This window comes from Salmo salar, chromosome 11, assembly GCF_965601325.2.
Source record: "Salmo salar chromosome 11, fSalSal1, whole genome shotgun sequence".
Taxonomy (NCBI): domain Eukaryota; kingdom Metazoa; phylum Chordata; class Actinopteri; order Salmoniformes; family Salmonidae; genus Salmo; species Salmo salar.
In genome coordinates, this window is record NC_138301.1 from 37,453,762 (window position 1) to 37,480,177 (window position 26,416).

The 26,416-nt window shown below is 41.3% G+C and overlaps 1 protein-coding gene across 3 annotated transcripts in view; it reads right to left on the reverse strand.

Annotated features, from left to right (window-relative positions):
- LOC106562656 (cell migration inducing hyaluronidase 1) overlaps positions 1-26,416 on the reverse strand; it is a 138,579-nt gene that overhangs the window by 21,016 nt on the left and 91,147 nt on the right. For all 3 annotated transcript variants that reach the window (XM_045689452.2, XM_045689455.2, XM_045689453.2), the window contains 3 exons: positions 17,906-18,075; positions 15,210-15,419; positions 12,011-12,216 (listed from right to left, as the gene is read on the reverse strand). In XM_045689452.2, coding sequence (XP_045545408.2) covers positions 12,011-12,216; positions 15,210-15,419; positions 17,906-18,075 — 586 coding nt within the window. The remainder of the gene's footprint in view (positions 1-12,010; positions 12,217-15,209; positions 15,420-17,905; positions 18,076-26,416) is intronic.

Consider the following 26,416-nt stretch of genomic DNA (forward strand, 5'->3'; position numbering starts at 1 on the left):
AACTTTTCCTTTGGCCGCCTTTCCTTCCAGTTCTCTGCTGCCAATGACTAGAATGAATACTGTATTTATTTTTAATTTTTTGCTCCTTTGCACCCCAGTATCTCTACTTGCACATTCATTTTCTGCACATCTATAACTCCAGTGTTTAATTGCTAAATTGTAATTATTTCGCCACTATGGCCTATTTATTGCCTTACCTCCCTAATCTTACCTCATTTGCACACACTGTATATAGATATTTTCTACTGTATTATTGACTGTATGTTTGTTTATTCCATGTGTAACTCTGTGTTGTTGTTTGTGTCGCACTGCTTTGCTTTATCTTGGCCAGGTCGCAGTTGTAAATGAGAACTTGTTCTCAACTGGCCTACCTGGTTAAATAATGATTTTATAGTGATCTTTTTAAGTGCTCTGTCACACACACACACACACACACACACACACACACACACACACACACACACACACACCATTAACAAGGGGTCGTCGCTGCCTTTCAAAAACATGAAAGCAAATCAGGTCATCGGTAATCAAGGTCTCTAATCACAGTCTACTCTATAATCAACACCTAAGAAAATGAGGGACAGGAGAGAGAGAGCAAGAAAGAGAGAACGAGAGAGAGAGAGAGAGAGAGGAGAGAGAGAGAGAGAGAGAGAGAGAGAGAGAGAGAGAGAGAAAGAGAGCGAGAAAGAGAGCGATAAAGAGAGAAGGAGAGAGAGAGAACAAGAGAGAGAGAACGACAGAGAGAGAGAGAGGTGTAATTGTCTTTGTTGAGCTTGGGGTATTTCAAAATGAACGAAGGATAGAGAGCGAGATTGAGCGGAAGACACCAAAGAAAGAACATTATTACTGTAACTGATAAATAAAAAGCTTTATGTTTAGCTTTTAGGATTGGGATATGCTGTCTGATTTTGTTCACTGAAAATGTACATTACTGAAGAACCCTGCATTTGTGAAGGTCTAAGCTGTCAGATGGTGATAAATTGGGTTTTCCAGTTTGTTGCAGATTTTTCTAAATGAAACTGCCTTAGATTCATAATTTCTTGGATGTATGCTTCTAGCACTGTTGCTTTTTAACCAGACCTCAGAAATGTCCTGAATTTTTTTGGGACGTTTGGAGAACTGGAACGGCACAGAGCAGCAGGACCAATAAAAACATTTCGAAATTTGACATTTGGAGTAACTTCAAAATTTGACGTTTGTAGAACGTGGATGAACATCGAATTCTGCAGTGAGACTGAGAGCTTGTTGTTTTTAACTGGTATCAATAAAGAATCTTAACACAAATTGAATGTACCAATTCATAAAGACTGAAGGGAACTATTATATGACAGTGTCAGTGTACACTATATCATGTGGCTACACTATGTACACTATGGCTGTCTCCTATAACTGCACACATACAAGACATGACACACATATCCCCCAAGAAAACCTGGAGGCACAAACACACTAACGTTATGACAGCTAGACATCACACACTGACAACAGAGACTGACGTTTGGCATGCATGATCACTGGGAACGGGGGTTGGTGTGTGTGTGGGTGTGAGTATGTGTGTGTGTATACAGTATAGGGATAAATGAAGAGCTGCATATTTCCATGTGCTTTGAAGCAGAACCAAGTATCATGGACAATGTTAGCCGTCTGTCAGCGGACAGGGGAACATGTTAGCCGTCTGTCAGCGGACAGGGGAACATGTTAGCCGTCTGTCAGCGGACAGGGGAACATGTTAGCCGTCTGTCAGCGGACAGGGGAACATGCTAGCCGTCTGTCAGCGGACAGGGGAACATGCTAGCCGTCTGTCAGCGGACAGGGGAACATGTTAGCCGTCTGTCAGCGGACAGGGGAACATGCTAGCCGACTGTCAGCGGACAGGGGAACATGTTAGCCGTCTGTCAGCGGACAGGGGAACATGTTAGCCGTCTGTCAGCGGACAGGGGAACATGTTAGCCGTCTGTCAGCGGACAGGGGAACATGCTAGCCGTCTGTCAGCGGACAGGGGAACATGTTAGCCGTCTGTCAGCGGACAGGGGAACATGTTAGCCGTCTGTCAGCGGACAGGGGAATATTATTTGTAAATATTTTCACCTTTATTTAACCAGGTAGGCAAGTTGAGAACAAGTTCTCATTTACAACTGTGACCTGGCCAAGATAAAGCAAAGCAGTGCGACAGAAACAACAACACAGAGTTACACATAAACGAGCTTACAGTCAATAACACAATAGAAAAATCTATGTACAGTGTGTGCAAATGTAGAAGAGTAGGGAGGTAGGCAATAAATAGGCCATAGAGGTGAAATAATTACAATTTGGCATTAAGACTGGAGTGATGGATGTGCAGATGATGATGTGCAAGTAGAGATAGTGGGGTGCAAAAGAGCAAGAGGATAAATAACATATGGGGATGAGGTAGTTGGGTGGGCTATTTACAGATTGGCTGTGTACAGGTACAGCGATCGGTAAACTGTTCTGACATCTGATGCTTAAAGTTAGAGTGATTTTTGCAATTCATCCCAGTCATTGGCAGCAGAGAACTGGAAGGAAAGTGAAATATACCTGCTGCAGCACGTGCTACGCACATAGAGACTGCCGGAGGTTCGGACAACAGGCATATGCACAGCAGAGTACACAAAATACTCTTTCAGACGGTAGTTAAACACTGTCTGTGTGTGTGTGTGTGTGTGTGTGTGTGTGTGTGTGTGTGTGTGTGTGTGTGTGTGTGTGTGTGTGTGTGTGTGTGTGTGTGTGTGTGTGTGTGTGTGTGTGTGTGTGTGTGTGTGTGTACATTAGGTGTGTGTGTGTGGTTGCATGCAGTGTGTTTATGAGTATATTAGTTTGTGTGTTTACTCCTCCTTTTGCTGCTCAGTACATAGCGAAAAAGTAATTTCAACTCTATCTGCCTCTGTGTGTGTATGTGTATGTGTGTGTGTGTGTGTGTGTGTGTGTGTGTGTGTGTGTGTGTGTGTGTGCGGTATAAGCAGCTTTGGGTAATGAGTGAGAATTGTCACAGCAGTGTTAGCAATCACTACCAACAAGTCTCTCTCCCACCTCCATCTCTCTCTCTCACCTCCATTTCTCACCTCCATCTCTCTCTCTCTCACCTCCATCTCTCTCTCTCTCTCTCTCTCTCACCTCCATCTCTCTCTCTCACCTCCATTTCTCACCTCCATCTCTCTCTCACCTCCATCTCTCTCTCCCCGCCATCTCTCTCTCACTTCCATCTCTCTCTCTCTCACCTCCATCTCTCTCACACCTCCATCGCTCTCTCTCTCACCTCCATCGCTCTCTCTCTCACCTCCATCTCTCTCTCTCACCTCCACCTCTCTCTCTCACCTCCACCTCTCTCTCTCCCCTCCATCTCTCTCACCTCCATCTCTCTTTCTCACCTCCATTTCTCACCTCCATCTCTCTCTCTCACTTCCATCTCTCTCTCTCACTTCCATCTCTCTCTCTCACCTCCATCTCTCTCTCTCTCTCTTACCTCCATCTCTCTCTCTCACCTCCATTTCTCACCTCCATCTCTCTCTCACTTCCATCTCTCTCTCACCTCCATCTCTCTCTCTATCTCTCTCACCTCCATCTCTCTCTCTCTCTCACCTCCATCTCTCAACTCCATTTCTCACCTCCATCTCTCTCTCACCTCCATCTCTCTCTCTCTCTCTCTCTCTCACACCCTCATCTCTCTCTCACCCTCATCTCTCTCTCTCTCTCACCCTCATCTTTCTCTCTCTCACCCTCATCTCTCTCTCACCTCCATCTCTCTCACTGCCGAAAAGGAAAGGAGAGGAGAGGAGGGGAGAGGAATGGAGCGGAGAGGAGAGGAGGGGAGAGGAATGGAGGGGAGAGCGGAGAGAAGGAGTCTGGCGATAGAGGGGGGAGAGGGGAGATGGGAGGAGAGGGTGAAGACAGTAGAGTCGGGGAATAGGGAAGGTGGAGAGAGGGTGAGAAGATGTGTGGGAAAAGAGAATAGATAGAAAGAGATGGAGGGGAGGAGATATGGGGGAAGCAACAGATCTGCAAAACTTTACAGAGGAAAAGTAATTCTGTTACCTCGTACTTTTTGGTAGGTGACATGATGTATATAAACCCTGGGTAGCTGACGCTGTGTCTTGGCCAATAATAGCCTCCATTATTAAACTCTTCCTTTCGAGGCTTTGATTAATGGAAGTGAATCAGGGCAAAATTATATCCCCATATTAAAATACCCACCTTGTCAACAATGCCCTGATGTGCAACATATGTATGCAGCCAGCACCGATTAAAGGGATGAGGGAAGACATTTCATATTGTCACGGCTGTCGTAGGAAGGAGCGGACCAAAGTGCAGCGTGTTTGTCGTTCCAAATGTTATTTTCACTGTGAAACTTTGCAATACATAAACATAAACTAAAGAACAAAAACAACAAACCGTGACGCAGCAGTGAACTATACACTACTCAAAAACAATCTCCCACAACCCCAGGTGGAAAAAAAAAAAAAACACCTACTGAAGTATGATCTCCAATTAGAGACAACGAGGACCAGCTGCCTCTAATTGGAGATCCCAAACAAAACCCAACATAGAAATACAAAACTAGAACATAACAACCTAGAAAAACGAAACTAGAAAACCCCCCTGTCACGCCCTGGCCTACTCTACCATAGAAAATAACAGCTTTCTATGGTCAGGACGTGACACATATGGAAGTATTGAAATTATTAGAGTAGAACATGTACTTTTTGGTCTTTTTTGCGAGACAAACTGCTCAGCTTCTGGTACTGTGTAACCATAGCAACGCATGTAAATGTCAATGTATGCTAGATATATTACAAAACAACAACCCATTGTTGATGTTATTAAGCATGGATGAAGTGGTGGTTCATGTGTGCAATTTAACTGCTGTTCTTATGGATTTTCTAATAGTCCTTTCACAACTGTTGAAGAAATATTGTGCATTGACAGTGAATGTAGTTAACGTTAGCAGCCAGCCTAGTGCTACATGATATGACGTATACAAATAGGCCACCAGTCAACCCAGTGTTTTTTATAGTATGACTGAAACACTTCCTAGGTTTATTGTACTAAGAGTCATTGCAATTAATTTTTACCGGCTTCACTTTACATCAGATTGATCTTAAATTGGTCAGCAATATTGAAAACATATTATTATGGATGAACTTCTCCAGCTGTACATTATTGTTGCTTTGTAGTGTAGAGAGGTGAGCAACATGTATTTATTTCAACAGCTACAGGTTTTGGATGATACATACCTTTTATTTTTCGTTGTCCTTGAAGCATAACATTGAAATAATATAAATTCCCATGAATTCCTATGGAGGCTGTTCCTTAGGAGGAGTATCATAATGACGAACAGAGGGGAGAGGAGATGAATAGGAGGGGAGAGGAGAGGAGAGGAGAGGAGAGGAGAGGAGAGGAGAGGAGAGGAGAGGAGAGGAGAGGAGAGGAGAGGAGAGGAGAGGAGAGGAGAGGAGAGGAGAGGAGAGGAGAGGAGAGGAGAGGAGAGGAGATGAGAGGAGAGGAGAGGAGAGGAGAGGAGAAGAGAGGAGAGGAGAGGTACACATACTCTAACGTGACCTTCTCTCATGGCTTTGCAGTATGAATGTCTCCACCTGTCTGCTTAGCAGTGAGGTGTCTAGATCTTTAATTGTTTCTATGAAATGTAATGTAAGGCAAATTCCTGGACTGTGTCCCAAATGGCACCCTATTCCCTACATAGTCCACTACTTTTGACCAAGCTCCTATGTAGTGCACTACTTTTGACCCTGCAGGACCCATAGGACCATGGTCAAAAGTAGTGCCCTGTCATGACATGCCCTTGGGGGGAGGATCATAGGAACCCCTCTCTCCACAGTTTTATGATGGTCATAAATACCTGCAGGAAAACTCTCTCTCCCTACTCTCAGAAATGGAAGTTAAATCCCTTTGTTACCACAGAGAGTGGCGTTGCAGTACGATAACATTAAAAGGCTGAATAATTAAACAGTATTTCTGTATCCCAAACATTTGGAATGGTCTGTGGGTATTTAACCTGTTGGGGCTAGGGGGCCGTATTTGCACGGCCGGATAAAAAAAACGTACCCGATTTAAACTGGTTACTACTCTTGCCAAGAAACGAGAATATGCATATAATTAGTAGATTTGGATAGAAAACACTCTAAAATGTAAATGTAATGTGAATTCTCCATGTTTTTCTCTCTCTCTTTGAATGAATACAACGTCGCCCGGTTGGAATATTATCGCTATTTTCCGAGAAAAATTGCATAAAAATTTATTTTAAACAGCGTTTGACATGCTTCGAAGTACGGTAATGGAATATTTTGAAATTTCTTGTCACGAAATGCGCTCACGCGTCACCCTTCGGATACTGACCTGAACGCACGAACAAAATGGAGCTATTTGAATATAACTATGGATTATTTGGAACCAAAACAACATTTGTTGTTGAAGTAGAAGTCCTGGGAGTGCATTTTGACGAAGAAAAGCAAAGGTAATCCAATTTTTCTTATAGTAAATCTGACTTTGGTGAGGGCCAAACTTGGTGGGTGTCAAATTAGCTAGCCGTGATGGCCGGGCTATGTACTCAGAATATTGCAAAATGTGCTTTCGCCAAAAAGCTATTTTAAAATCTGATACCGCGATTGCATAAAGCAGTTCTGTATCTATACTTGTTAAAATAATTGTTATGTATTTTGTGAACGTTAATCGTGAGTAATTTAGTAAATTCACCGGAAGTTTGCGGTGGGTATGCTAGTTCTGAACATCACATGCTAATGTAAAAAGCAGTTTTTTATATAAATATGAACTTGATTGAACAAAACTTGCATGTATTGTATAACATAATGTCCTAGGAGTGTCATCTGATGAAGATCATCAAAGGTTAGTGCTGCATTTAGCTGTGGTTTTGGTTTTTGTGACATATATGCTTGCTTTGAAAATGGCTATGTGATTATTTTTGGCAGGGTACTCTTTCTGACATAATCTAATGTTTTGCTTTCGCTGTAAAGCCTTTTTGAAATCGGACGATGTAGTTAGATTAAGGAGAGTCTTGTCTTTAAAATGGTGTAAAATAGTCGTGTGGTTGAGAAATTGAAGTTATAGCATTTTTGAGGTATTTGTATTTTGCGCCACGCGATTCCACTGGCTGTTGACTAGGTGGGACGCAAACGTCCCGCCTTGCCCAGGGAGGTTAACCTGTTGGGGATAGGGGGCAGTATTTGCACGGCCGGATAAAAAACGTACCCGATTTAATCTGATTACTACTCCTTCCCAGTAACTAGAATATGCATATAAATAGTAGATTTGAATAGAAAACACTCTAACGTTTTTAAAACTGTTTGAATGGTGTCTGTGAGTATAACAGAACTCATATGGCAGTCAAAACCCTGAGACAAATCCTAACAGGAAGTGGAAATCTGATTTGTGGAATCACTTCAAGCCTTTGCCATTGAAACACACATGGACTTATTAATCATTTAGCACTTCCTAAGGCTTCCACTAGATGTCAACAGTCTTTACAAAGTGGTTTGAGTCTTCTATGGTAGAAACTGACCCAAAGAGAGGCTTGGGAAGTTGGTCACAGGGGGAGGGCCATTACTGCTATGAGGGGGCTATGAGGGGGCGCCCATGGGAACCCTTTTGTTCTGAAACGTTTAGTAAGACAATGCAATCGTCCGCCTTGAATATTATTGAAGCTCTGGTTGAAAAAGGCCCTAAAGATTTATGTTATACAACGTTTGACATGTTTGAACGAACGTAAATATATATTTTTTGCACATTCATGACGACAAGTCCCGCGCGCTTCAGTACATTATGAGTAGCCTTCGGAACGCGCTAACAAGAAGGAACTATTGGGACATAAATTATTAACTTTTTCGAACAAAACTACATTTGTTGTGGACCTGGGATCCCTGGAAGTGCCTTCTGATGAAGATAATCAAAGGTAAGGGAATATTTACAATAGTATATTTGATTTTAGATGAGTCCAAGATGGCGCTAACATGTATCGCCTAGCCTATTTTTCAGAGCATATCATGTCGTTTATTGCAAAGTGTGATTTCCCAGTAAAGTTATTTTTAAATCTGGCAATGCGGTTGCATTCACGAGATGTTAATCTATAATTCTTTGAATGACAATATTACATTTTAACAATGTTTTCGAATAGTAATTTTGTAAATTGTAGCGCTGATTCACCGGAAGCATTTGAGGGAAAATATTTTCTGAACGTCACGCGCCGATGTAAAATGCTGTTTTTATATATAAATATGAACTTTATCGAACAAAAAATGCATGTATTGTGTAACATGATGTCCTAGGAGTGTCATCTGAGGAAGATTGTCAAAGGTTAGTGCTGCATTTAGCTGTGTTTTGGGTATTTGTGATGCATCTAGTTGCTTTGAAAATGGCAGTGTGATTTTTTTGGGCAGGGTACTCTCCTAACATAATCTAATGTTTTGCTTTTGCTGTAAAGCCTTTTTGAAATCGGACAACGTGGTTCGATTCAGGAGAGGCGTATCTATAAAATGGTGTAAAATAGTCATATGTTTGAGAAATTGAAGTTAAAGCATTTATGAGGTTTTGTATTTCACGCAACGCGATTCCATTGGCTGTTGACTAGGGTGGGACGCAAGCGTCCCACGTTCCCAGACAGGTTTGAGAAATTGAAGTTATAGCATTTTTGAGGTATTTGTATTTCACGCCACGCGATTCCACTGGCTGTTGACTAGGTGGGACGCAAACGTCCCGCCTTGCCCAGGGAGGTTAAAGAACAATCCTGTGGAATTTGTTAATAATTTGTGACGTAACTAAAGACAGTATAACAACATAAGTGTATCTCTGAATGTGTATATTTCCCAGTTGTCAGGGTCACATCCAAATGTGGGGGAACGTATATGATTAAATATGAAACTATTTGTGGGAAGATGTAATTAGATCTTTTTTTTCATATGAAGTCTTAACCAAGTCAGTGGCCACGCCCACGTGAGCAGACATTACATCGGCGTCATGGAACGCCCCCTTTTTCCAGAGTGTATAAAACCCACTTCTGACAAAATGTACATTAGGCCAACGAGACCAACAACATGAGCTGAGAGGGATGTAATGGCTAGAACTCTGAAACTTCAATAGAGAAGAAGAACATCTCTACAAAACTAAAGACTACACAGGAACATTCAGTCTGCAGCTGTTTAAGTACTTTAGTCTGGTAAATGCAACCGAGAACCAATGGGTGGTACTCTGAAAGAACTATTCTGGAGAACATTTCCCTATCAAACGACCATTGGTACGTTTGACGTATCCATATTTAACAGACACTTCCAGAACAAAGGGAACAAGCTACAACTACGAAAGACTGATCTCTGGTGGACAAACCAGAGACTTTCTATCGACTGACTCTCCTGCAGACGGACCGTCGATTTCAACAGAGACAACAAAGGCATACACTCGTAAATATGTAAAATGCAATTTCTTGAGTGGCTGTTCATGTGCAAAGTATTAGCATTTCCATGAGCCTAGTTACCCGCTGTGTGTACAATAGTAGAGTCCTTTGTCTTTTCTCCTGTTCTTTTTTACCTGCCCCTCCCTTTTCATTTGGTGTAACAAACCGTCATATCGGTTTAGTCCACTAGGGACTTTTCATTGTATCATGTTAGTAACCAATGTATAACCTATCCTGTGGGTTTATGTACTTCTGTGTGATTATTTAGTTACTTAGTAAATAAGTAATTAAGCCAATTGGTATATCGCTGAGTCATAATTTATGCTAGCGTTCGTGCAGATATCCAAGAGTTTGCGACATTCGGAATATGACTGATGAGGTAATAGATTAATAAGTGACTGTAATCGATAAGATATGAAAATATCTGAAGAGAGTTAAATTCTGGAAATAGTAACTCTTTAAACAACACATAGACACGACAGCACTGTGTAGGGAATAGGATGCCATTTGGGATGAAGCCCTAGTAATCGACAGCTAGATAAAACTCTGATTTTAACACTCAAATGAATGTGGGATCCAGACTTGTAGCCAAACCTCTAGCCTTAGATTCACAACCTAATTGGTTTTGCAAAGGGAATAGAGAACATCAGTCGGGTAATAAGCAGTGTGTGTGTGTGTGTGTGTGTGTGTGTGTGTGTGTGTGTGTGTGTGTGTGTGTGTGTGTGTGTGTGTGTGTGTGTGTGTGTGTGTGTGTGATTTAAGGTAAGATAAGGTAAAGCTCAGTCTTATTGCAGTGTTGTATCTTCTGGTTGAGCGTGTCTCTTATGCATTAATCATACTCTGTCTCTCTAACACCAGAGATAGCAGGTTACCACGGGGACAGACATATCAGTTCAGAGGACAAACTCTATTTATACGCAGCAGACATGCTAAAGAGGTGTGTGTGTGTACATGTATCTACCTGTGGCTGTCTGTATCTATCCATCTTACATATGTGTGTATCTATATGTGTAGATGTGAAGTCAGCCCTAGACGCTGATCTTGGGTCAGTTTTGCATCTTCCCCACTAATAGTTAAAACCTGTTTAGGATAGGGGGCAGTATTTTCACGGCCGGATGAAAAAACGTACCCGATTTAAACTGGTTACTACTCTTGCCCAGAAAAATATGCATATTATTAGTAGATTTGGATAGAAAACACTCTGAAGTTTCTAAAACTGTTTGAATGGTGTCTATGAGTATAACAAAACTCATATGGCAGGCAAAAACCTGAGAAAATTCCAAGAAGGAAGTGGAAAGTCTGAGAATTGTAGTTCTTTTGATTCTCTATCAAAACTACAGTATCTGTGGGGTTACGTTGCACTTTCTAAGGCTTCCATTGGCTGTCTAAAGCCTCCAGAAAGTGGATTGAGCCTTCTGTCTCTGGGCAGAGTATAGGAGCTCAGTTACTGAGTGGTCTGCCTGGGGACAAAGGGATTGGATATGCACATTCCCGCGAGCACGCTGTTTTTTATTTTTCTCCTTGAATGAATACACTATTGTCCGGTTGGAATATTATGGCAATTTTACAATAAAAATACCATAAAAATTGATTTTAAACAGCGTTTGACATGCTTCTAAGTACGGTAATGGAACATTTTTACTTTTTGTGTCTCGAAATGCGCTCGCGCGTTACCCTTTGGATAGTAACCTGAACGCACGAACAAAACTGAGGTATTTGGACATAAATATGGATTATTTGGAACAAAAACAACATTTCTTGTGGAAGTAGCAGTCCTGGGAGTGCATTCTGACGAAGATCAGCAAAGGTAAAACAATATTTCTAATACTAATTCTGAGTTTATGTTGCCCTGAACTTGGCGGGTGTCTGAATAGCTCGCTGTGATGGCGAGCTATGTACTCAGAATATTGAAAAATGTGCTTTCGCCGAAAAGCTATTTTCAAATCTGACACAGCGATTGCATAAAGGAGTTCTGTATCTATAATTCTTTAAATAATTGTTATGTACTTTGTCAAGGTTTATGATGAGTATTGTTGTAAATTCACCGGAAGTTTTTGGTGGGAATACATTTTCTGAAAATCACGCCAATGTAAAAGCTGTTTTTGGATATAAATATGAACTTTATTGAACAAAACATACATGTATTGTCTAACATAATGTCCTAGGAGTGTCATCTGATGAAGATCATCAAAGGTTAGTGCTTCATTTAGCTGTGTTTTGGGTTTTATTGACATATATGCTTGCTTGGAAAATGGCACTGTGGTTATTTTTGTCTATGTACTCTCCTAACATAATCGAATGTTTTGCTTTCGCTGTAAAGCCTTTTTGAAATCGGACGATGTGGTTAGATTAACGAGAGTCTTATCTTTAAAATGGTGTAAAATAGTTGATTGTTTGAGAAAATTGAATTGTGGTATTTTAGTTGTTTTTGTATTTCGCGCCATGCGATTCCATTGGCTGTTGGCTAGGTGCTCCGCTAGCGGAACGTCTGTCCACAACTTAAGGTTAGGATTGCGTGAAGGGAAACTGATTCTAGATCTGTACCTAGGGGACACTTCTATTGATCTCCTCTACCTGCAGTCTTGACGTGGGTTGGCCACATATCCGGGGAAGGCTCCCTGTGTGATATCACGACACATCTTGCTGTCCCTGTCGGAGGGCAGCAGGGTACCAGCTCTGATCATCAGCCCCAGGCAGTGGTCAAAAGTGTTCCTCTCCTCAGGACCGTCCTCAGTGAAGAAACAGTGTCCCAGAGCATCATAGCCCACCACGTCCTTTACCTGGTAGGATAGAGAGAGGGGGGAGAGAGAGGGGGGCGAGAGAGAGTGAGGGGGGGGAGAGAGAGAGAGAGAGAGAGAGAGAGGAGAGAGAGAGAGAGAGAGAGAAACACCAGGGTTGGGGTCAATTCCATTTAAATTCCAGTCAATGCAAGGAGTATGCTGAATGTCCAATTGGAATTTGGTTTAGTCCTACTTTCTGAATTGACTGGAACAACCCCAACCCTGACAACCCATGCACACATTTATTTTGAATGGCACAGATGCATGTCTGAAGGAAGTGGTTTTCCTTCTCTGTCTCTTCTCTGTTATCTGCTCTGGGCTAAAATCCCCATCTCATCAGATGGTGTGAAACACATCATTCCACTGAGCTACACCATTTAAAGAAATATATTACTCTGCCTGCCACGCTAGCTAGCTAGCTTATCTCACCTCTTCTTTGCGGTTGGTTTGGGGAAGTCTCCTCATGTGAGAACAGTTCACCAAACTACCTCTGCTAACACAAGACTGTATTAGACTGCTGAGCTAAATCATGGGGAGCTAACCCCAGTCTTCATGTCTATGGAGATATTCTGACATCTGATGAAGGAGAGGAGACTAGGATCTGAGTCTCAAATGGGACCCTATTCTCTATCTAGTGCATTATTTTAAACCAGGGCCCATAGGGATCAGGGCCCATATTCCACTATGTAGGGAATAGAATAGGGTACTAATTGGGCCGAAGCCGAAGCAGAGAGATAACATCTCAGAAAATTCAGTATCTCACCATCTATCTTCCATTTCCTTCTAACGCCTGAAGAGTGACAGGACACAATTGTGTTCTATCCAGTTTGTACCCAATTTTCAGGAGCCTTGGTTTAGATACGCCATGTTGGGTAGCAACAGCACATCTCCTCGTTATGGCAATGGATAGATACTCTGATTGCCGTGGCAACACAACAGGACACCTTTAACAACCCTCCAACATATACGCACGTGCACGAGTATGGGCGAAGATGAGCTTGCATGAGCGCGCACACACACAATCCCATCTCAGTCTCCGACAGACTGTTCTCATAGAATTCTAGCTAGAAGCAATTATCTTCTTTTGTGTGTAATTCTATTTATTTTCTCTGTCTGTGACCCTGTAACGTCCACAGATCATAATGTCCCTGGGTTCACAACAGTAATTAGCAACATGCATAATCATGAATATGATTATTATCATCATTATCATTCCGTAGGTGGATCGGATGTTTAGCAAAGACAGTGAAATAACACCACAGGTAAGTTTCCTGAAACCCTTGTAGCTCAACCTGGATAAGGTTACAAAATTACAGCAACTTTCCCAAAATTCCCAGGTCCTGGTTCAAAGATTCCTGGAATCAGGATTTCTGAAAAACCTGGGAATTTGGGGAAAGTTAGCAGAATTTTTCAACCCAAGATGTGGAGCGTTATAACGTCTCTCAACAACTCAGCTACAGCCCTTAGAGTGTAACGCTAATAAAATGGATGTGTTTGACTGTACTTTTTCTGTGCCTCCGTGAACGGAAGAAACCTGTCAAGTGAGGTTCGAAAATCTTTCTGTGAATGTGCTAACCCTACCGATTCAGTTAAATTATTTTACATCTGGGATCCGAAAAACAGCAAAGCTGTCACCCTGCCACTCGTTTGGTATACAGCTTATATTTGGGGTTCTGCTGGGGTAAGACAGTTGATCTAACAGAAGACCTCTTTAACCTCTCTTGGGTAGGGGCAGTATTTTGACATCCAGATGAAAAGCATGCCCAAAGTAAACTGTCTGTTACTCAGGCCCAGAAGCTAGGATATGCATATAACTGGTAGATTTGGATAGAAAGCACTCTAAAGTTTCTAAAACTGTTAAAATAATGTCTGTGAGTATAACAGAACTGATATGGCAGGCAAAACTCCGAGGACAAACCACCCCCCCCCCCAAAAAAATTCAGCCTACCACTATTTTCAATGGCTGTCCTCCCAGATTGCAGTTCCTAGGGCTTCCACTAGATGTCAACAGTCTTTAGAAAGAGTTTCAGGCTGGTTTTTGGAAAAATGAGCCAGAAATGTTTGTTTTTCTAGGTGGCTCCCATTTTGGCTTTACTGTTTCCAAGCGCGTAAATGAGAGCGTGTTCTTTGGTATTTTTCTCCGGTAAAGACAATAACGATTCTCCGTCTTAAATCTGATAGTTTATTTACGTATTATGGTACCTAAGATTTGATTATAAACGTTGTTTGACTTGTTTGGAAAAGTTTATTAGTAACGTTTGGGATTCATTTTCTATACATTTTGATGGAGGGAAACTGGGTGGATTATTGACTGAAGCGCCAGCTAAACCTAGTTTTTATGGATATAAAGAAGGACATTATTGAACAAAAGGACCATTTGTGATGTAACTGGGACCTTTTGGAGTGCCAACAGAAGAAGATCATCAAATGTAAGGCATTTGTTATATCACTATTTCTGACTTTCGTGTCGCACCTGCCTGGTTGAAGTATGTTTTTCATGGTTTTGTATGCGGGGCGCTGTCCTTAGATAACCGCATGGTGTGCTTTCGCCATAAAGCCTTTTTGAAATCTGACACAGCGGCTGGATTAACAAGAAGTTAAGCTTTATTTTGATCTATTACACTTGTGATTTTATGAAAGTTAAATATTTATAATTCTGTAGATTGAATTTCGTGCTCTGCAATTTCACCGGATGTTGGCCAGGTGGGACACTACTGTCCCACCTGCCCATAAGCAGTTAACCACCACACACACACACACACACACACACACACACACACACACACACACACACACACACACACACACACACACACACACACACACACACACACACACACACACACACACACACACACACACACACACACAGATGGTAGAGAGGCTGGGCGAAGGTGGGTGTCGTCGTGACAACGAATGGCCGACCAGCAGCACTTTTATACTCACAAATGTATGGAACCAAATGTTCAAGTGTGTGCATGCATATTTCTCACCAGTAGGCCGTTAGAGCCGTGCACAGTGACACAGCGGGAGAAGGTGTGGTGGATGGACAGATCGCTGACGGAGGTGGGGGGATCGTAGCCTCCCTTCTGGTCCACGTCTCCGTTCATATGGAAGTGGACAGGGTAGTGACCCATAGACTGTTGACCCATGTGCTGCAGCTCTACACCGGACACCTGCACAGACTTAAAGCCACGCTCCACCTGGGAGGGAGACATGTGGGGACAGGGGGAGAGTGAGACCGCTAGAGAGTGAGACCGCCAGGGAGTGAGACCGCTAGAGAGTGAGCCCGCTAGAGAGTGAGACCGCTAGAGAGTGAGACCGCTAGAGAGTGAGACCGCTAGAGAGTGAGACCACTAGAGAGTGAGACCGGGGGACCGCTAGAGAGTGAGACCGCTAGAGAGTGAGACCACTAGAGAGTGAGACCACTAGAGAGTGAGACCGCTAGAGAGTGAGACCGCTAGAGAGTGAGACCGCTAGAGAGTAAGACCGCTAGAGAGTGAGACCGCTAGAGAGTGAGACCGCTAGAGAGTAAGACCGCTAGAGTAAGACCGATAGAGAGTGAGACCGATAGAGAGTGATACCGCTAGAGAGTAAGACCGATAGAGAGTGAGACCGATAGAGAGTGAGACCGATAGAGAGTGATACCGCTAGAGTGAGACCGCTAGAGTGAGACCGATATGGTGAGACCGCTAGAGAGTGAGACCGCTAGAGAGTGAGAGAAAGACAGAGAGTAAGACAGGAGAATTTGAATGTGAAAGAAACAGTGAAAGTGTGAGAGATTGAGTAGCAGACAGATAAAAAGATAGCGAGGGTTTCCATGCATGAGAGACTAATCAAATTGTTTCCATAATTCTTCATTAAAATGTGGTTGACTAGAATGTAATGGGAAGAATTTGCAGGCAGTGGAGATGGACGTGGCTCCATTCCATACTAGCTGTGGATCTTCTCCTGGCGTGCGTCCCAAATGAGAGCCCTGCATTTCCTGGTCAAAAGTACTGCACTATTATAGGGTGGCATTTGGGACACACCCCAGGTCCTATGACTGACAGCTTCAATAAACAGTTGTCTATTGAACAGGATGCAATCCAACTCATTCTAAAGACTATGCCAGTGTGCCATTGTGTGTGTGTGTGTGTGTGTGTGTGTGTGTGTGTGTGTGTGTGTGTGTGTGTGTGTGTGTGTGTGTGTGTGTGTGTGTGTGTGTGTGTGTGTGTGTGTGTGTGTGTGTGTATCTCCCTCCTAGGTTGCGCTTCACACTTTGTTTCTGTGCTGTAAATAAAATTTGCTTCATTGAGACGGAACTCAATCAAAAGAGCTTCCAAGAAACTTTCACTCATTGGAAATGTTCTGCCAAACCTAATTACAGTAATGGCAAACAGCATAATACAAGAAACTCTCCCAATGTGACACCCCCTGTCAGCAAAGTGACAATTGTTTATTTGTGCAAACATTAGCCTGCCTGCTTGCTTAAATCAGGATTGGTATCTGGCATTAATACTATCCATAGCTGTTACGGTGTTGTGTGTGTGTGTGTGTGTGTGTGTGTGTGTGTGTGTGTGTGTGTGTGTGTGTGTGTGTGTGTGTGTGTGTGTGTGTGTGTGTGTTTGCCTGCCTGTCCATCTGTCATAGAATCACACTGGCCTAATGACAGCCGACATACCACTGTCATAACGATGATATTACAGATGTCATTGACAGATTGCGTCACCATATGTCATCTGATGACAGTCATGACCCAAACCAGATCATTACTGTAATAATCTAGTTGGCTGGCGTGTGTGACAGTCTCAGCTCTCTCTGTCCTAACTGTGCTCCCCAGAGTCTGGGCGTCTAGCCATGCTAGACGGGGACGGAAGGGTTGTGCTTTCTAACTAAACATCTGATTATAACTAAACTCTATAAACTGTTCCCTTACCTTCACCTAACCTGAAAGGACAATAGATGAGCTCACTTTCTTAATGTAACCTTTATGTTAACTGTACAGTATAGCCCAAAACAATAGCCCATTTCTTCTGGTGAAGGCCTCAAGGTACTGAATAAACAGAACAGAAAGACATGATCAGGGCTGCAGAACTCTGGTACCTCACAGACCGTAGCCCTTTCCTGCAGTCAAATGACCTTGAGGCCTCATGGGTGGAAGGTTACTAATAATATTCATAATTAATAAACATTATTTCAAAAACCCGCCGAAAATCCGGTGTTTCTATGTGAAACGGTTTTGTTATATTTCAGTCGTCTGTAATGTATATAAAGTGTAATATTGGGATGCAAACTCAACATTTAATACATTTCAACTGTATATCTGACATGGTACAGGTGTCTTCTTTCTTTATCCATAACCATGTGTGTGAGGTGTATACTTTTGTTTCAAAGTAGAATTGTTCAAGAATACCAAGAAACACTATGTGTGACCCTGATTTAGCCCACTGCAGTAAAAGGTTAAGGAAGTTAAGTTACCAGAATTGTCCGGCCCTACACACAATATCTACAAGTTTGGATCAGTGGAAGGATAAAGAAAAGATGAAAGTAGACGGAAGGACAAAGAGAAGATATAGGGGTTTACGGAAGGATGAAGAGAGGATGAATGAGTGGATGGATGAATAAAGTAAAGGTGTAGATAGAGGGATGAATAGATAGATTGGAGGGGTAGATTCACGAAAAATTAATGACATGTTAATTAAATTACCTTCACGTGTCCTCCGAAAGTGTCAAAGGCGAAGAACTTGCAGGCCTCGGTGCCGTAGCAACCAGGTTCCATCTCGCCGCGCACCAGGATATTGCGACTCAGCAGGCCGACCTCTGCCCTCATGTCCACCCCATCCACCTCCTCACCCATATGGAGGAACACTGGCTTACCTACACACACACACACACACACACGCACACACACATAAAGAGTTGGAACACACCTAGCAGCACACATACACAGACATACGAATGCACATGTGTACCCACACACACACACACACACACACACACACACACACACACACACACACACACACACACACACACACACACACACACACACACACACACACACACACACACACACACACACACACACACACACACACACACACACACCAGGGTTTCCGTTAGCAGGTAATTTCCGGCTTTTGGCCGATAAAATAAATGAAAAGCTGATAAAATTGTAGACAGCCAAATTGTCCGGGGCTGGTCTGCTGCTGAGGAGAGAATGAGAGAGGAGCCTTGGCCTAGGATACTGTTGATTGTGAAGATGGAGCCCTTTTTCATCAAAGTAAAATGAAAATTAGAGAGCAGTGAAAAGCCTACATGGCGGGGCTCCAGACTGCCACCATTTAGTCTCGCTGGGCGAGTTAAAACATGTATTGGTCGCATCTGTGCGAGCTGCACATTAATTTACCTCACTCAAAACGTCTTTGTTTTTATGAGGCTAAAACCTTGATTTGGTGAAACGGTAAATGACATTATCCTCATGATTCCTGTAATGAAAGTGTCTACCCACCTGCCCCTGTTTCGCTGGGGCCTACTGCTATGTTGAGCGAGGCACTCTCTCTCTCCTTTTCAGAGGGAAAAAATGCTCCAGGAGAAAGAAAAGTGTTCTGTATAACACTTTTAAATCCAATTGTGGGGAAAACACAGCTATCCTGTTGTCAAAGGTGGAGAGAGGATGTTCTCAGCTTTCTGTAGATATACTTTTTATTTCTTCGAGCTCAAAAGCAACTATTTTACAAACAAGATATTTGCTATGAAACTATTTTACAAACAAGACATTCAATATGGCTGTTAGATATGGAGCACACTAAATGTGGATTGGCCATTGTGATTGCATAGGCCTACAACTGCAACGTATTTGTTATTACATTAAATGTACTGTAATAGCAGCAGTGGGTATTATCTGTAGAGATAGTGACCTAGTAGTTGGGTTTAGGTATTACATTAAATGTACTGTAATAGCAGCAGTGGGTATTATCTGTAGAGATAGTGACCTAGCAGTTGGGTTTAGTTTTTACATTAAATGTACTGTAATAGCAGCAGTGGGTTTTATCTGTAGAGATAGTGACCTAGTAGTTGGGTTTAGTTATCACATTAAATGTACTGTAATAGCAGCAGTGGGTATTATCTGTAGAGATAGTGACCTAGCAGTTGGGTTTAGTTTTTATATTAAATGTACTGTAATAGCAGCAGTGGGTTTTATCTGTAGAGATAGTGACCTAGTAGTTGGGTTTAGTTTTTACATTAAATGTACTGTAATAGCAGCAGTGGGTATTATCTGTAGAGATAGTGACCTAGTAGTTGGGTTTAGTTTTTACATTAAATGTACTGTAATAGCAGCAGTGGGTTTTATCTGTAGAGATAGTGACCTAGCAGTTGGGTTTAGTTATTACATTAAATGTACTGTAATAGCAGCAGTGGGTATTATCTGTAGAGATAGTGACCTAGTAGTTGGGTTTAGTTATTACATTAAATGTACTGTAATAGCAGCAGTGGGTATTATCTGTAGAGATAGTGACCTAGCAGTTGGGTTTAGTTTTTATATTAAATGTACTGTAATAGCAGCAGTGGGTATTATCTGTAGAGATAGTGACCTAGTAGTTGGGTTTAGTTATTACATTAAATGTACTGTAATAGCAGCAGTGGGTATTATCTGTAGAGATAGTGACCTAGTAGTTGGGTTTAGTTTTTATATTAAATGTACTGTAATAGCAGCAGTGGGTTTTATCTGTAGAGATAGTGACCTAGTAGTTGGGTTTAGTTTTTACATTAAATGTACTGTAATAGCAGCAGTGGGTATTATCTGTAGAGATAGTGACCTAGTAGTTGGGTTTAGTTATTACATTAAATGTACTGTAATAGCAGCAGTGGGTATTATCTGTAGAGATAGTGACCTAGTAGTTGGGTTTAGTTTTTATATTAAATGTACTGTAATAGCAGCAGTGGGTATTATCTGTAGAGATAGTGACCTAGTAGTTGGGTTTAGTTTTTACATTAAATGTACTGTAATAGCAGCAGTGGGTATTATCTGTAGAGATAGTGACCTAGTAGTTGGGTTTAGTTTTTACATTAAATGTACTGTAATAGCAGCAGTGGGTATTATCTGTAGAGATAGTGACCTAGCAGTTGGGTTTAGTTATTACATTAAATGTACTGTAATAGCAGCAGTGGGTTTTATCTGTAGAGATAGTGACCTAGCAGTTGGGTTTAGTTATTACATTAAATGTACTGTAATAGCAGCAGTGGGTTTTATCTGTAGAGATAGTGACCTAGTAGTTGGGTTTTGTTATTACATTAAATGTACTGTAATAGCAGCAGTGGGTATTATCTGTAGAGATAGTGACCTAGTAGTTGGGTTTTGTTATTACATTAAATGTACTGTAATAGCAGCAGTGGGTATTATCTGTAGAGATAGTGACCTAGTAGTTGGGTTTTGTTATTACATTAAATGTACTGTAATAGCAGCAGTGGGTATTATCTGTAGAGATAGTGACCTAGTAGTTGGGTTTTGTTATTACATTAAATGTAATGTCATGACGTGGCCCTCTTTGGGGATAGCGAGTACCCTCCCCCTCTCTCTTCACCATCCCCCTCTCTCTCACCATCCCCCTCTCTCTTCTACCTACACCCAGGCTCTGTTATCGCAGGTCATACATTCCTAGAGGAGTCTCTCTCCTCATGGCCAGAGCGTAGAGAAAGAAGGTTTCAAAGGAGAACAAAGGAACCTCTTCTCCATCATAGAACTTGAGAACTGAACAATGTCCATGTTTTGGAGAATGTGTACACGGTCGGGGGAGAATCCAGTTACGACCGGTCCATTTCATTTAATGTTTGTGAAACTCATGAGACAATACAGCCACATTACCATAACTCTGTTTATACAAGAGTCTCAGTTGTGAGGCTTGCATCTAATTGTTGAATAAAATGAATGAGTAAAGATGAAACTATTTGTGAAATTATCTAATGTGATTATAAACTGTTTAATGAAGGAAACTCCAATATCCTTTGGAGTTTAACTAAGTCATAGGCCCGCCCCAGGAGCACAGACATTGATCTGGGGCCATGGGACATCCTTTTTCTACTGTTCTAGATATAACCCCCACCTTGGGAATTTCCCTTTAGACCAGTACCTCGATCACAGAGGCAGCTAAGGTTTGAGTGGAGACCAAGCTTACCTCGATTACCAAGAGGGCTAAGGGTTGAGTAGAGACCATAAACCTGAGTATAAGCTAAGGTTGTAATGGTTGTTGAAACTCTGAGACTATCGATACCGACAGAGTAAGAGCAAATCTTTGATACTAATTACTAGTCTGCAGCTAGGAATTCTATACCATTGAATGCGAAGGCCGACAACTGCCGAAACATCTATTCTATAACAACATTTCTGAATGGGACTCTGAAGTATTCATTCTAACCACGAAAGACGGGCGGATGAACTTCCAACAGAAAGAAGAACGATTCCAACAGAGATCATGACGACACACTGAGCGTAAATATATATATTGATTGCAATTATTCCCGAATGAGTGAGCGTTCATGTGCAAAGGAGTAGCATTTCAATTGTTATAGTTATCAACTTTGTAGTGTCTCTTATCTTTCGTGCCCTTCTCAGTCCCTTTGTCTACCAAGCCGCCATACCGGTTTAACCCACTAGGGCACATCCCCTATCATTTCCTTGTAACCATATCTACTATGTTTGTTTGTTGATGCATTTCTGTGATTATTTAGTTAGTTAATAAATAAATGATTGAGACAATTGATGTATGGATGATTCATAGTGAAGACTGGGTTTTTGCAGATAACCAACAATTTACGACGTTTGGAATGAGACTAACGTGAGGTAAAGAATAATTCATTAATTAGAAGACTAATTGATCAGATATTAAAATATCTGAAAGTTATATTCGAAAAATTATAACTTTGTAATCTGAATATTTTCCTTGGACTTCCTAGTTAATTACATTTACGTGATTAGTTTAATCACGTAATAATAATTACAGAGAATTGATTTGATAAAATAACAGTCTTCAGTTTAATGATGCCAAAGACACGACAGTACTGCTAGATTAATACATGGTTACTAGCAGTGGGTATTATCTGTAGAGATAGTGACCTAGTAGTTGGGTTTAGTTATTACATTAAATGTACTGTAATAGCAGCAGTGGGTTTTATCTGTAGAGATAGTGACCTAGTAGTTGGGTTTAGTTTTTACATTAAATGTACTGTAATAGCAGCAGTTGGTATTATCTGTAGAGATAGTGACCTAGTAGTTGGGTTTAGTTATTACATTAAATGTACTGTAATAGCAGCAGTGGGTATTATCTGTAGAGATAGTGACCTAGCAGTTGGGTTTTGTATTTACACTTACAATAATATTAGAGCACATTAAGATGCAAATACATCTCTATTGAAAGAAATACAATCAGAAAATTCTGAGCACTATTTTAACAGTAAAATATAACAATATCATAATTGTCTGCTCAAAATGCATGACAATCACTGGGTTAGGTTGGTCATTAAAATATTTTGAGTCACAACATGAAAATATGATGAAACAACGTATTTCTTCAATAACATCTCAGTAGTCTAATACACTTTTTAATAAAGCACTGTGAATTTTAAAAGATGATAGGCCTACAATTTTTTTTCTATTGCATAATGCCGAAGAAAAAACAAAAACGATTGTGCCGTCAAATCATGGGCTTGCGCCACCAACTGAAAAACTTAGTGTCACCAGTGTCACCATGGTAACATGTTAGTCTGGAGCCCAGCTACAAGGGCAATGTCCTCCATATGGACAAGTTTCAATATTGTAGAGGACTAAGATGAGATGGATGTTTGAGCGGCCAAATGCAGTCTACTGTGCAACTGGCTATTCAGGTAGGATGCCATTTTGGACCTTTAAATGTTTTTTGTTTTTTGTGTATTTAGAATCATTTGTTTTATCATTATTATTACTGTATATCATAGTTATTAATCTATACCTATTTATTAATATAAATATGCAAACAGTGTTTTGTTTCATTCTGTTGAGACATTTTCACTGGCTAAATTAAGTCTGATCTGCCTTTTTAATTGTGGACTCTGTATTTAGTTTAAGATAGGTTATAAGTAGGTCTGTTGTAAAAGAAATACCATTAGCCTATTGCTGTCATTTGTTGGGTACATAAGCACCCGCCTTTCTTGGTAATTGCTGCGATATATCCTTTTCAAAACTTTTGTGAAGGTTAAAACCAATTCGCAAGTGTTTTGTTTTATTCTGTTTAGCTATTTTATTTACAGAAATTATGTTCCAACTGTAATGTTGTGTTTGCCGCAATATAATATCCTGCTCGTATTTACACTATCAACAATGGTTCGACTGTACTTTTGATATTACCCTAATAAAGGTAAGGAAGGTGTGGAGTGGCTATTAGCCTACTATACTGCAGGTCTATGATAATAAGGCAGTGCGCGCCAGCTCTCCAACTGATGTCACGACCTGACCATAGTAAGATGTTATTTTCTATGGTTGATTAGGTCAGGGCGTGACAGGGGGTGTTTTTCTGTTTTGTATTTCTATGTTCATGTTCTAGTTTTGTATTTCTATGTTGGTTTTTGATTGGGATGATCTCCAATTAGAGGCAGCTGGTCCTCGTTGTCTCTAATTGGAGATTATACTTAAGTAGGGTTTTTTTTCCACCTGGGTTTGTGGGAGATTAGTTTTGAGTAGTGTCTGTTTCACCTCTGCGTCACGGTTTGTTGTTTTTTTGTCATTCAAGTTTATGTATTTCATAGTTTCACAGTATAAATAAAATGTGGAATGACACACACGCTGCACTTTGGTACGCTCATTCCTATGACAACCGTGACAACTGACCGACAGTTGAACTTGAGGTGAGGAAGAATGTTCAGGCCTACCAGAGTTACTACTATAATATACAATATAAGGCTGATCTTTATACAAAATATTCAGAAAATGAACGAATTAGCCTCCTTCTGTATGCCTATATCTGTATAGCAGATGCAGTATGCTATCTGACGAGAATAAATACCTTCGTGTCGGCGTCTTAAAGCATATCTCTATCTCTGGGGCTGGCCCTAAGCTTCCTAAATAGTACTATCATTAAATAGTACCCGCAAAACACCAGTCTCAACGTCAACAGTGAAGAGGCAACTCCGGGATGCTGGCCTTCTAGGCAGAGTTGCAAAGGAAAAGCCATATCTCAGACTGGCCAATAAAAAGAAAGGATTAAGATGGGCAAAAGAACACAGGCACTGGACAGAGGAACTATCAAACGCCTCTTCACTGTTGACGTTGAGACTGGTGTTTTTCAGGTACTATTTAATGAAGCTGCCAGTTGAGGACTTGTGAGGCATCTGTTTCTCAAACTAGACACTCTAATGTACTTGCTCAGTTGTGCACCGGGGCCTCCCACTCCTCTTTCTATTCTGGTTAGATCCAGTTTGCGCTGTTCTGTGAAGAGAGTAGTACACAGCATTGTACGAGATCTTCAGTTTCTTGGCAATTTCTCGCATGGAATAGCCTTCATTTCTCAGAACAAGAATAGACTGACAAGTTTCAGAAGAAAGTTATTTATTTCTGGTAATTTTGAGCCTGTAATCGAACCCACAAATGCCGATGCTCCAGATACTCAACTAGTCTAAAGAAGGACAGTTTTATTACTTCTTTAATCAGGACAACAATTTTTAGCTGTGCTAACACAATTGGAAAAGGGTTTTCTAATGATCAATTAGCCTTTTAAAATGATAAACTTGGATTAGCTAACACAACGTGCCATTGGAAAACAGGAGTGATGGTTGCTGATAATGGGCCTCTGTACGCCTATGTAGATATTCAGCAAAAAAATCTGCCATTTCCAGCTACAATAGCCATTTACAAATGTCTACACTGTATTTCTGATCAATTTGATGTTATTTTAAATGGACAAAAAAAAATATTTTCTTTCAAAAACAAGGACATTTCTAAGTGACCAAAACTTTTGAATGGTAGTGTATATATTAATCTTAATATTATACAGTGGACACCTAAGCCTATGGGTCTATGCATCCAATTCCCTGATGCATTTAGTGCTCTGACTGCTGAACCATGAGGTGGACAATTACTGTTTTAGAAAAGTAAAAACCAATAAAGCAATAGGCTTTAAAGTTTTGCATATTCTACACACCCAAACACAAGGAATGGTTGTAATTAGTTAGGCTGTTTTTAAGGACATGTAAATGTGGCTCATTTGGCCAACATCCCTCATTTATTGATGGTGCTGGCTGCGTGGGTGGAAGCCCTAATGGATTACACACCCAATCCATATGTCCGATAAAGTTAAATCTTCCCTGACACACACGTACTGTATGTACGCACACACACACACAGAATATACACACCGAAGCACCTGCCTGGAACATGTGAGAGCATTACTCTCAGAAGGCAACCAGAGAATGTTTTTAGTGTTGTTCTTTAGAGTCAATTTACACTAGTGGGAAAAAATTGCCCTGTGATTTTAGAAGGCCTTTTTTGAAAGAGCAGGGAGATAAACTAGAGTGTGTGTAGAGGGATCACTTGCGATACCAAGCGAAATTCGACATTTGTGCAGGTCCTCCGGAAGTTGTGAGACAGCATCAAAACCGGCCACTAGAGGGAAAAAACAACATCCAAGAACTAGTGCCCCACACTGGGATTGAACCCAGTTGTTTCTGTGTGGTCACAGAATGTCGTCACTCACTCACTCACTCACACAGGAATCGGTCTGTGAAGGATTTGTCTGTATTTGAATGTGATTGTCTGTCTCTTCAGACATCTCCCTTTAGTCTGAAGGTGTCACCACCTCACAGCTGTCACAAGAACCACTCTGTAGTTGGCAGGGCCGCAGACCAAACACACGGAGAGAAAGGGTGAGAAAGGGAAGAGATTTAATGGAGGGAGGTTGAGGAAGATTATGATGGTGGGTGTTAAAGGTCACAGAATGAGTCTGCCAGTCCAGCTACTGGGGAGCTAGATATATGACAGATGAGAACTATTAGAGGGGGAGGAGGAGATGAATATACACATTACGAGACGAGAGGAGAGAAAGGGAGAGAGGAGAGGAATATACACATTACGAGACGAGAGGAGAGAAAGGGAGAGAGGAGAGGAATATACACATTACGAGACGAGAGGAGAGAAAGGGAGAGAGAGAGGAATATACACATTACGAGACGAGAGGAGAGAAAGAGAGGAGAG